The sequence below is a fragment of the Nannobrachium achirus genome, assembly GCF_963921795.1.
Source record: "Nannobrachium achirus genome assembly, chromosome: 1".
NCBI classification, from domain to species: Eukaryota; Metazoa; Chordata; class Actinopteri; order Myctophiformes; family Myctophidae; genus Nannobrachium; species Nannobrachium achirus.
The window spans coordinates 11,679,934-11,692,266 of NC_137810.1; the positions used below are offsets into that span (position 1 = coordinate 11,679,934).

A 12,333-nucleotide genomic window follows, 5' to 3' on the forward strand; every position below is an offset into this window, starting at 1 on the left:
GCTGATACCGACAATAAGCCACTCCCGACCTACTTGAGAAAACAATGTTAACATTTAGCTAAACTTCTGGGGACCCCCCAAAATAATTTGGGGACCGACCCACAGGTTGAGAACCACTGATCTAGGGCACAGACAAAACAGAAAATACAGTGTACAGTATGAATTGGGCATAAACCTTAGTGGCTGACTGCATGCTGTGATTAAACAAGTACATTTTTCTTCATTTTGTCCTGGTCTTTGTTTCAGGGTGGTGTAGTATGATAGAGATGAGCTTTGAAGATGGCTACAGGGCATTTGAGAGGCTGAAGAATGAGTCGCGCTGGTCACAGTGCTACTATGCCTACCTTACAGGAGGTAACAACTATGTGACAGTCCATTGTCAGTTAATTAACTATTTGTTTTGATTACTGCTGTATTATATGTCATTTGACATTATGTTTTGGTTTCAGTGTGCCAGGGTGCCGCAGGTGATCTGGACGGCGCGAGCGGCGTTTTCAAAGATGTACAGAAACTGTTCAAGAGGAAGAACAACCAGATTGAGCAGTTTGCCATGAAGAGGGTGAGCTGAGCCATGCTTTAATCTACATGTTGGGTGTTACTTTGAGATCTAAATGAGAAACCTTTATTGGCAGGTGTATTTAGTAATGAATGTCTTTTCACATTTGAACCTAATCGGCTTTCCTCAGCTATAACACATCCACTGCCAGGTTTATAATTCATTCATTCAGTAGCTTCTCAGTGTTTTTACCTTCTTGAGGTGCCATTATGTAAACAGTAGGTCCCAGTCGAGGCCGGCTGCCATCACCCAGAAAAGAAAGATTATAACCGCGATCATCTGTGCTGTGGTTATGGACAGTAGAAGATCATCTGTGCTGTGGTTATGGACAGTAGAAAAGGGCTCGTTTTGACGAAGAACACAATCTGGAGATGATTCCGAGATAACATCCATTTTTGTGAAATTCATTACAATGCTGAGAATGGTGAGTTTCAATTACTGATGACGTCATCTACCGATGGATTATGGGAATTTTGCATCAGTCTCCGCCGTGCTATTTATTCAAAAATTACAAAAACATTATGCTGCTATACTGTACAGTACATAGCTACAAGAACCGGGTTCCCGTCCTGAAGGGTAAAAACGGTTCCTGCCCAGAATGGGTTAATAGCGCTGAGGAAGACTGATTGGGTTGAAACGTTCTGCCTGGGTAAATCTATGTGAAAAAGAGAATCATTGAGTGCTGGCTGTTTTCTTGTTCTCGTGATATTGTTGGGCTTGAGACTTCTGTTTAATTTGGAGTGTTGCGGGCATTCTGCTTTGCAGTGCTTTCTCTCAGGTGTGTAGAGTCAAACGTATTCAAACGTATTATGAAAAATGTTAAACTGCATTGTCTAGAACGGTTCTTTACAGCCAGCAGGTTGGTAGGCAGGTTTATTCATGAACTGTCCATAGTCCACCGATATGAAGTTGAACGGGCTTATTTAGGAGGGCGGCATGCTTGATGAATAATACGACGTTCGCGAACGAATCGAATCTTTTGAACGGCTCTTTGAAGTGAACGATGGGATCCGGTTCGCAGAGTAGGGAGCCGTTCATTTGGGGGGGGGGGGGGGGGGGGTTAACACAGGGGGGGTTAACACAAAAGTTCCTCCTTGCTAATCCAATGAGCACTGACTACAGTGAGTGAGTGAGAGAGAGAGAGAACAAGCGGAGGAGCGAGTTCATTGTTGCCTGCTTGTTTTTTTTAGGTGTTGCATGAATAACATAAGTCAAGGTAGCTTAATTTACACACACATGTTTTATAAAAAGGGTAAATACAAAATTGTGATCTCAACTGTCAGCAGAGGAATGTGGTGCCACCTTGTGGATTCATGTTTCAACAAATGCTTCTTAAAAATATGTAAATATAAAATGAGCCAAATGAGCCAGTCTTTTGAACTGCTCTTTTAAGTGAGCCAGATCCATGGCTCTGGCTCACTTCAAAGAGCCATACATTTCATCTCTAATCTAAATGTTGATTCAAGCAACTTAAAAAATGTCTGGTGCGTGCAAACAAAAGTCTGAGTAGACATAAAAATGATTGTGTCAGGGTGAGTAACGGGCAGAACCCAAAAGCAGACGAGCAAGGCGAGAACTGAAAATGTTCAACTCAAAGGGTTTGTTTTAACAAATGGACTGAAAACAAAACTCATAGGCAACAAGCATTAAGCAAACTCACGCGACATACTATAGGTCTACGGACCAACAAAGATACAATACAAACACAGGACTTGAATAGACAGGGGATAAACACACAGGTGAACTCAAAGACAAATCAACACAGGGATTGGCTGAGGGATTAAGAGCACACAGGTGGAAACACTGACAACTAGGTTTGACAATCAGGTAAACAGTAACTAAGGTAGAACAATACTACAAACAGCAGTTACAGAAAGCCCAAACCACACAGATCAGGAATACAAATACAGAAAATACTGAACGGCAGAAACATGTCAGACATTTACAGAATATAACAGAAGAAACCTCTTAAAGGGATATTCCACTTTCAAAAAAACATTTGGTAATTTTATTGTCTAATCAGGCTTTTGGGAACACCCAGGACAGTTTTTGAATTTCTTCATTCAGTATTTAGATATTTGATATTAATTTTCCCCATTTTGCCACCTTCCAGGACCTTCCTCTACAAACCCATTATAACTTCAAGCTCCATTTTAACCATGATAGATTCAATGAAAACAACTGTCCTTTTTTTCTGGTGACTCCTGACACCCTCTGAATACGTGAGCAGGCCGTGTTTTTTCGATAACCTTTTTCATTTATTTTGTATAATCTTTTATTGTATTTAATAATTTTCATTTCCCCCAAAAATGTATAGAAATCAATGAAAAATGTTATCGAAAAAACACAGCCTGCTCACGTATTCGGAGGGTGTCAGGAGTCACCAGAAAAAAGGACAGGTGTTTTAATTGAATCTATCATGGTTAAAATGGAGTTTGAAGTTATAATGGGTTTGTATAGGAAGGTCCTGGAAGGGGGCAAAATGGGGAAAATGAATATCAAATATCTATCTATATATCGAAAGTTTTTTTGAAAGTGGAATATCCCTTTAAGGCTTTATCATAGTCCGCGGTGAAGAGCTATGAAGTGCCATCATAGTCACAGACTCACGGTGAAGTCCTATCACCGCGCCTCTGTGCCTCTGTTTCAAATATTTTTGTATTGTCAAGCACCTTCAAAATTGCCAAGCATCTTCCAAACAGAGAAAACAGTGCTTCTTTTTTCTTCTTCTTCTTTTTGAAACCAGGGCGCACACTGATTGGTCAAGATAGACCAATCAATTAACGGGGTGATGTCTGAAGGTAAAAACAGAGGAGAGATGTCGGGGTTCACGTTGATAGCCCTTCACCGTGGCGAATGACACAGTGTAGTCTTTTAAAGTCCGAAAACTACAACATTACGTCATTAGCTGCGGTGAAGAGCCATCACCGCGGACCTAGACATCTCTCCTCTGTTTTTACCTTCAGACATCACCCCGTTCACTGATTGGTCGATCTAGACCAATCGGTGTGCCTCATGGTTTTTAGAGGCACAGAGTTGCGGTGATAGGACTTCACCGTGAGTCCGTGACTCTGATGGCCATCACATTTTTAGGTGATAGCTTATCACCTAAAAGTTGAGATGATAGCTCTTCACCTTGGACTATGATAAAGGCTTTATCATAGTCCGAGGTGAAGAGTGATCACCTCAACTTTTAGGTGATAAGTTATCACCTCAACTTTTAGGTGATAAGTTATCACCTAAAAATTAGATTAACAAGTGGAGGCCATCTTAGTCACGGTGAAGTCCTATCAGGCTATCACCGTGACAATGATGCCTCTATGTCCAAAGCCTGAGGAGCGGACCATGAAGCCCTTTAAGCCCGTTTTACCGGTATACTTCATTGTACGATGGTGTCCCATGCCAAAAATAGACGATATACAAGCTCACAACATGTGAGACGAACAATGAATTAGGCATTATGTTGAGATGTGTCACCACAAGTGATAGTTACAAAAAAACAAACAAATGAAAGGCGTTTCTTTCGCTGACTTGCACCAGGCTGAGAGGCTGAGGAAGGCGGTCCTGTCCAGAGAGCTGTGCATCCTGGGTGTCATCGAGGTGCTCTACCTGTGGAAGGCTCTGCAGAACTGCTCCTCCTCTAAACTGCAGATGATGAACCAGGGTAAGTGTCATCGTAAAAGATACAGCACTGAGGTGGTTCTCCAAGTCTCCTGCAAAATTAGTTAATAAATATATCATTGAATACAAAAAAAATGCTTTTTCAACAACTTGAAAAAGCCCTGCTGGCCTGGGCAAAACGTTGTTTGGTCGAGAAATAATAAAATAAATGACGGGAGAGCGTTATATCGTGGGCGTACATTGCCTTTTTTATTCACTGATTTGCAGCACCATATAAAAAGTTGTGGGGATGTGCATATCCTATGCCTTTTGCTTGATATATACCATTACACTCAGTTTAACAACTTTTTATATTTATTTTATACTACAGCTATTCAAAAATAGACGATTTAGAACCAGTAAGACTCCCTAATAGGGAGATAAGCGACCGTCAGGTCGCAGCGTGATTTTAGGGCAAAATTTGTAGGAGTAGTGTCCAAAAATGTGTTTGAAGAAATTGGCCTTATGGTGGCGCTATATGGGACAGATCCATATTGATGAGATGAGTGTAGACATACTGTGTACCGATTTGCGTGATTTTAGGGCAAAATCTGTAGGAGCAGTGTCCAAAAATGTGTTTTAAAAAATCGGCCTGAAGGTGGCGCTACAGTATATGGGACAGATCCATGTTGATGACATGAGTGTAGACATACTGTGTACCGATTTGCGTGATTTTAGGGCAAAATCTGTAGGAGCAGTGTCCAAAAATGTGTTAGAGAACACAATTATTTTCAGATTCTGCGGCCAAATATATATCAATTCAGGGGTCCTGAATGCTCGAGAGCCACTGCTGTACTGAACCAGGGCATTGGAAAGGCAAATTTATACTTGAACATGCTGTATGACCAAAAATGATGTATATTCATTTGAAAATGTATTTTATTGTTTGGTCGCTTCGACATAGTATTGGAGCAGTTTTTGAACTCTGAGCAGCTGTGATTTGCTGTTGTGTTGCTCTGAACAGTGTGGTTATTGTCCTCTGACTGTCTGTTCCAGTGTTACAGAGTTTAGACGAGGCGTCATGCAGGGGTCTGAAACATCTCCTCCTCGGCGCAATTCACAAATGTCACGGAAACATCAAAGATGCTGTCCAGGTACGAGTTCACACGTTGGAACAAACATATTTTTAAAATTATGAAATATTAACTATGTATCGACATTCACTTTCCCGCTCGCTCTTCCAGTCATTTCAGCTGGCGGCTAGAGACGAGTACGGACGACAGATCAACTCCTACGTACAGCCATATTCTGTTTATGAGCTGGGATGTGTGCTCCTCGCCAAACCTGAGGTAAGCCTCCTCCAAGTACTTGAGACCCTGACCTTTTATCTGTCTGTAAAAGGTGCCCTCTCCAGACCATGGATGCAGTTTTTAGCAAATGCCCCCCCCCCCTTCCATGCCATACCTGAAGGCAGCATTCAAGAGAATTGCCTCGTCCAAACTCTCCTGAACTTGAATGCAGAATCTTGTGTAGAAATCCATGCCGTACACCACATCTTCTTTATTCACTCGATTATGCTTAGTTTAGTGTGGTATCTAGTCGCGCTGCGACGCGCTGTGAGCTTGGAGGTCTGCTATTTTCAATATTTCCACCAAAGGCCGTTTTAGAAATTTCAGCTCCTGCCTCTTTAACATTCTCTGCACGTCCCTGACGCCTGATTATGGATCCCACTGGGAAAGATGGATGGAAACGGCATAGAGCACTCGTTTTCACAGTTATTGTCCACGACATTGCAAGCGGCGCGAAGGTCAGCGGACCTTGGCCAGGGCCGCGCGAGTTACGAAGCCGTGGTGAATGCAATCGTTCTATTAAGCGCACGATAAACGCCATAATTGGGTTTTGGTGCACCTCGCGCGGTCCAAGTGACTACAACGGAGCGCTCCCTACGTCCGGTTCAGCCAATCACAAGCTTCAAAAATGAGTCCGGGGCGTGGTTATCCAAACTTTCCCAGTGGGATCCATAATCACGCGTCCCTGACGGTGTGTAATTTCGTACTTTACAGTTTACAGTTTAGGCATTTAGCAGACGCTTTTAATCCAAAGCGACTTACAATAAGCAGATAGCATCACAATAATAAACAAGATAATATGTCAGTACATCATCAACAATATAACAAATGCAAATGGATATCTATCTAGAAAAAACACAATATAATCAAAGTTCTGAAAAAACCTAAAAAACAAAAACAAATGCTAACTAGCTTCATGTATTCATTGATTCTTTTTCTGTACTTTCTGATTACTGAGTTATAGTACAACTTGAGAAAGTTCTGCTTGCCAAATAGGATAGAACTTAACACTGGAGTATTCCAGCAAAGGCCTTCCTGACTGAGATAGCCTCGATTTGAGTATATTTCTTCAAGCTTGCTGGGTATTTCTTTTTATTTTACAGCTGTTTGGATATGCATTTAGTTTTTCATGATATTTTTTTCATTATTGACTTGGGCCTACAATACTGTGAAGATTTAAATGTTATCTTTGAATAGTAATGATGTCAATGCATACCTGATACCTAATTCAGTGCTTCTCTTGTAATCCAGACTGTGGGGAAGGGGAGATCACTGCTTCTTCAAGCAAAGGTAACATTAAAAATGGCATTCACACAGACATAACACAATTTAGCATAATTGTCGTTGTCATAGGACAAAGTACTGTATAAAATGGGGCATTCATTTATGAACCAAAAATAATAGAAATATGAAATCTGGAGATACACAGGGTTTCTGCGTGACAGCAATGACTTGTATATATCGTCGCTGTCGCCTTATTTGAAATGACGCCGCAGCTCCAGGCGGAGCCGCTCGATTGTCCACGACATTGCAAGCGGCGCGAAGGCCAGCGGACCTTGGTCCTGCTCTTCGCCCCCGAGCGCCGCAGGCGCGAGTGGCTGCGAAGAGCGGGCCAGGGCCGGCCGCGCGAGTTACGAAGCTGTGGTGAATGCAATCGTTATATTTATGCCCAGGCCGTAAGGCCTGGGCAAGCCCACGATAAACGCCCTGTCCAAGTGACTACAATGGAGCGCTCCCTAGCTCCGGTTCAGCCAATCAAAAGCTTCCGTGGGCGGGGTTTCCCTGGAGCTGCGGTGTCATTTCCAATAACGTGTTGCTGTCGGGTAGAAACATGTCCAAAAACAATACTTTACAGGAAATGAATCCAACGTAGTTATTATTTAATCACAAGCTCATGTTAATACTTTCCATTGGTTCAATATTGATAAAACACATACACAGTAACATAGAGTTTTTATATTATGAATATTAACCCATTTAGACCTGGAATTATTATATACTTTTACAGATATACAAGCTCACAGCACTGCGAGCTTGTAGATCTGCTATTTTTGAAACTCAAATCTCTGCTTCTGGGGGTCCCCGGAAAAAACGTATTTTGAGATGGGGGGTCCGTGGCCAATTACATGTAATTTTGGGGGTCCTCGACATTAAAAAGTTTGAGAACCACTGATTTATGTAGAAGAAGGATTAAAGGTCCGTACACACCGGCGAATTAGCAAAGCAAATTAGCGAATACGCGAATAAGCGAACCAAAAAGGCGAAGTATTCGCGATTTGCCTTTTTCCATACACACCAAAAAGCGAATATGGGTATAATATTTGCATAATTCGCCTAAAAACGAAGGGGTGATATCTGCCTGTGGCACCACAGGAGAAAGGAGAAGAAAGGAGAGAGAGGAGAACGGAGACGGGGAAACAAATAAAACAATGGAAACTACATCCTCAAGTGATGATGACCTGGCCGTGGTTGTTATCCTATTAAATGAGAAAAAGATGAAAAAAGTGTATAGGTCTTCACCGACGCACACTACCCATCACATCATCCTGGATCCTATTGTATTTAATACCCAGCGATTTATTTTAAAACATTTGTCTTTTTGCAGATATAAATTAGCCTCCAATAAAACATACATAAACCATGCTTTTACCAGTAAGACATTCGAGTACTTTTTCCAAGCAGCCACACAGACGAGAGACACGGAAAAGGAGAAAGAAACACCGTTCCCCTCGGCCTCAATGCAAAGGGAAGGTCCCTCGACCATGCTCTCTCTCTCTCTCTCTTTAAGTAGGATAGAGTGAGCTTGCTTTGATACAGAGAGAGAGAGGAGTTCACCAGAGAATGTTCGCTAAATTCGACACAAGGGCGAATAAAAAACAGACTCCTTTTCGCTTTTTCGAAATTCGCGTTTGGTGTAGAACAGACCTGGGCATTGTGCGGCCCGGGGGCCGTATGCGGCCCTTTGGTTCACTCTGACCGGCCCTTGTAGGGTTAATGGCAAATTACAAAATAAACACATTTTCTAATTCTACCTCATGCATGGACTAAAGCTGCATTCCTTTTATTTTGAAGTTTTTTATTCATGTACATATTGACCCAATGCGTACAACGTACATCAGCACATGTGTGTGATCATTGGATGTTGTCTCAATAACAAGCAGGTGGTCGGACTGGTCACACGTCAAGACAACCTGCCTTACCTTATCCATCAAAAATGACTAAAAAAAGAAAAGTCGATGCCGAATGCCGGGTTTTCCAAAAAAAATTATGGACTGCTAAGTATTTATTTACTGAAGTCCGAGGTAAAGTGTGTTTAGTTTGTGGGGAGCACATCTTGCGGGTAGCACTGCCCTTTGGCCCGGCCCTCCACAATATTTTCTGTTGTTCATGTGGCCCCATGGAAAAAATAATTGCCCACCCCTGGTGTAGAAGCTTCCATCGACTTCATAAGGTAAAAAAAAAACGCTAATTCGCTATTCGCTAATTTGCCCCCGGTGTGTACGGACCTTTAGAAGACACTTATAGAATCTGGTCAAAAATATTCAAAGTCAAAAATGATTTATTCAAAAATAGCAGATCTACAAGCTTGCAGCGCGGCACTCGGTGCCGTGCTGTGAGTTTGAATATCTGCGATTTTTTTTTTTATTGCGACCGTAGGTCGCATTTACTACCAAAACCTCCACCGGCTGTCTGTGAGTGAGTGAGTGAGTCCGTCACACTTTTGCCCTGCTCATATCTCCACAACCGTTGCCCCCATCCATGCCAAATTTTGCACACACACTCCTTGACTGCCAAACTACAACCTCCAAGGACCCCCGGAGCCCCAGGGACCCCCAGGTCCCTGGGGGACCCCCAGATGTAAAAAATGACCAAATGTGCTCACACGTCACACTTTTTCCCTGCTTATATCTGCGCACCCGTTGACCCGATCCATGCCAGATTTTACACACACACTCCTTGCCTGCCAAACTACAACCTCCAAGGACCCCCGGAGCCCCCAGATGTAAAAAATGACCAAATGTGCAAAAATGACCAAATGACCACCCCAACGGGGCTGCTCACAGGGAATTCCCGGGGACCACCGACTCCTGGTGCTCCAGAACGGATGCAAAAGTGGTGGCGCCCCCAGTGGAGGACCCCCTGCCACTGCAGCGCACATAAAATGCCGTAACTCGGGCTAGGAGCGTCCGGGAGAGCCGGGGCCGGTACCTATTCGTCCGCCAAGGCAACGCGGAGACCCCACCCCTCATTTCTCACATGGCCCTATTCTAGCGCCACCTTCAGGCCGATTTTTAAAACACATTTTTGGACACTGCTCCTACAGTTTTTGCCCTAAAATCACGAATATCACTACACAGCATGTCTACACTCATGTCATCAACATGGATCAGGAAGATTTTGGAAAAACAAATTTTAGCCCTATTTGTGGAGATAAGCCACCTACGGTCGCTTATCTCCCGATTAGGGAGTCTTACTGGTAGTTAAAGCATAAAATAATGGTTAAAGTAATAATGCTTTCCTTGTAAATACTTTCATTTCGTTCAATATTTATAAAACCACAGACACACTAATCTGCTCTCACATTCACTTAAAAAAAACATCTCTCAAAAATACTTCTGACTGGAGTCTATATTAATACAGTATTTTATTCTTTGGCTCTTAGGACGATTTCACCGGCTACGACTTTGAGAACAGGCTCCACGTGCGCATCCACTCAGCCCTGGCCTCATTGAAGGAGGTGGTGCCACAGTGACCCCAGGAAAAGGAAGCTGCCATATGACCCAAGCTATGCTTTCAATGGACGGGCTTTCCATTTTAAAGTGTTTTACACATCCAAATGTTGTAGTTAACAGTTTCACATAATGGTTAACAGTTCTTCTCATTGACGTGTGCATTTTTGGGGGGGATTTTAGTCATAGCCCCGCTTCCCTTCTGTAAACCATTCAGTACAGAAGAAAATAAGCCTTGAACTGAAATCATCTCACTCTCAAATTGGTTCCTCTACTGTATATTGAATTGTGGACAACTGGTGGTTGTGTTTTTCCACATAGAAAACTAAAAGAATGAACAAGCTGAACTGTAATCCTATTAACCCAATAATAATGAAATATAATTAATTGCCAGTAATTCACCAGGGTCATAAACAATACGTGTTTTTAACAATCCACATTGGAATCATTGAAGTGCACTTTCCCTACGCACTAGGGAAATATTTTTAAATTTTAATACCTGACTACTACTCGATATTCCTTACGGTATGTTACAGTATCCTACTGTCTGACCAGTTTAATGGCAGTCTCTTAGAAATACTATCTTACTTGCAATTCCCAAGTCTTTGTTTTGTTTCAGTCCATTGAATTAACCCACGGCATGAGGAGGCTCTGTTATTAGACACCGGCCACTCATATTTTATGCCTGTGGAGCATATCAAAACTTTGCTCTTAATAAATGACCATGTAATTATAGCACAATTGATTAGATTCCATTGGTTTGGGCAAATAGCAGTGCATAAAGTTGATTATGCTCGTGGTATATTTTAACACACCACAGACATGAATACATTGCTATGTAGTATTACTCGCTTTCATGTAGTGTCTTGTATAAAGTACCTGTGCCCTTCAACAGACTTCAACATGGTCACGTAGTTTTTGTTCATTTGAAAATGAATGGGCATTGATCCGTGCACTGCGCATGGTGTGACTAAAGCCCCTATCAGAGTCCAGGGTGAAGAGATATTCACTGCAAATTTTAGGTGTAAAGCTATCCACCTAAAGTGAGAAAACAAGTGGAGGCCATCATAGTCAGTCATGGTGAAGTCCTATTCACCGTGACTGACTGGTCTAGATCGACCAATCAGTGAACGGGGTGAAGAGCCTATCTGTCTGAAAGTAAAAACAGAGAGATGTGTCGGGACTCGCGGTGGAAAGCTCTTCACCGCGAGGAATGACGTAACGTTGTAGTTTTATGATCCAAAAAGACTACACCGCGGTGGATACCTTATCACCGCGGTGCCTACTATGATAGGGGCTTTAGACAATACTTTATGAAATGTACCTATCCCCAGATTAACATTGAGTTAAATTAACACTCCAAACTTAGCTTGGAAAGTGTAAAACTAGATCAGCGAGGGTAAATATTTACACTTAGAGAGTACAGTTAACACGCTGGATTTTACTGTGTACATTTGGTATCAACATGGATGATGTGCTGTAACTATTACTATGAAAGGGTGCTGCTTAATGTCAGCATTACCAATACATAATACTAGTAACTAAGGATGGGACGATATGAACATTTCAAAGCACGATTATTGTGACAAAGTAAATCGCGATTTACGATATTATCGCAATATTCAAAATCCATTATCCTGGGGTGGAACATTTGCCAAAAAATAGCCGATCTACAAGCTCATGTCGCGTTGCGACACGTTGTGAGTTTGTAGATCGGCTATTATTTGATAGAGTGAAAAAAAGACTGTATCAAGTACGTAGTCTATTATTATAAGTACCTTTTACAAATTATAGGGTTTAAGTGGTACCGGATATGCAGCTCTGCAAATAAAAGGTGAATTGATCCCAGTGGATGACGCGATATCACGATAAATTAAATCTCCACGATACGATTATCGGGAGTGTTTTTTATCACGATAAACGATAATATCGCTTATCGTTCCATCCCTACTAGTAACCTATTTGATAGTATTGTTGTGGCCAGGCTTTTCTCTCCGGCCATGCCAGTGACGAGTTAATTGATATAACGCAATTTACATTCTATTTTACAGGCACCGTTAATGTGATGGCTATACAACTTTCTTTTGGGAGGGGGGGT

The 12,333-nt window shown here is 42.1% G+C and overlaps 1 protein-coding gene across 1 annotated transcript in view; it reads left to right on the plus strand.

Annotated features, from left to right (window-relative positions):
• ttc39c (tetratricopeptide repeat domain 39C) overlaps nucleotides 1-11,813 on the plus strand; it is a 40,792-nt gene extending 28,979 nt beyond the window's left edge. The window contains exons 9-15 of the mRNA XM_080720420.1: nucleotides 247-354; nucleotides 450-559; nucleotides 4,097-4,220; nucleotides 5,213-5,310; nucleotides 5,401-5,505; nucleotides 6,757-6,795; nucleotides 10,169-11,813. Of these exons, the coding sequence (XP_080576546.1) occupies nucleotides 247-354; nucleotides 450-559; nucleotides 4,097-4,220; nucleotides 5,213-5,310; nucleotides 5,401-5,505; nucleotides 6,757-6,795; nucleotides 10,169-10,258 (674 nt within the window). The 3' untranslated portion in view covers nucleotides 10,259-11,813. The remainder of the gene's footprint in view (nucleotides 1-246; nucleotides 355-449; nucleotides 560-4,096; nucleotides 4,221-5,212; nucleotides 5,311-5,400; nucleotides 5,506-6,756; nucleotides 6,796-10,168) is intronic.
• The last annotated feature ends 520 nt before the right edge of the window (nucleotides 11,814-12,333 follow it).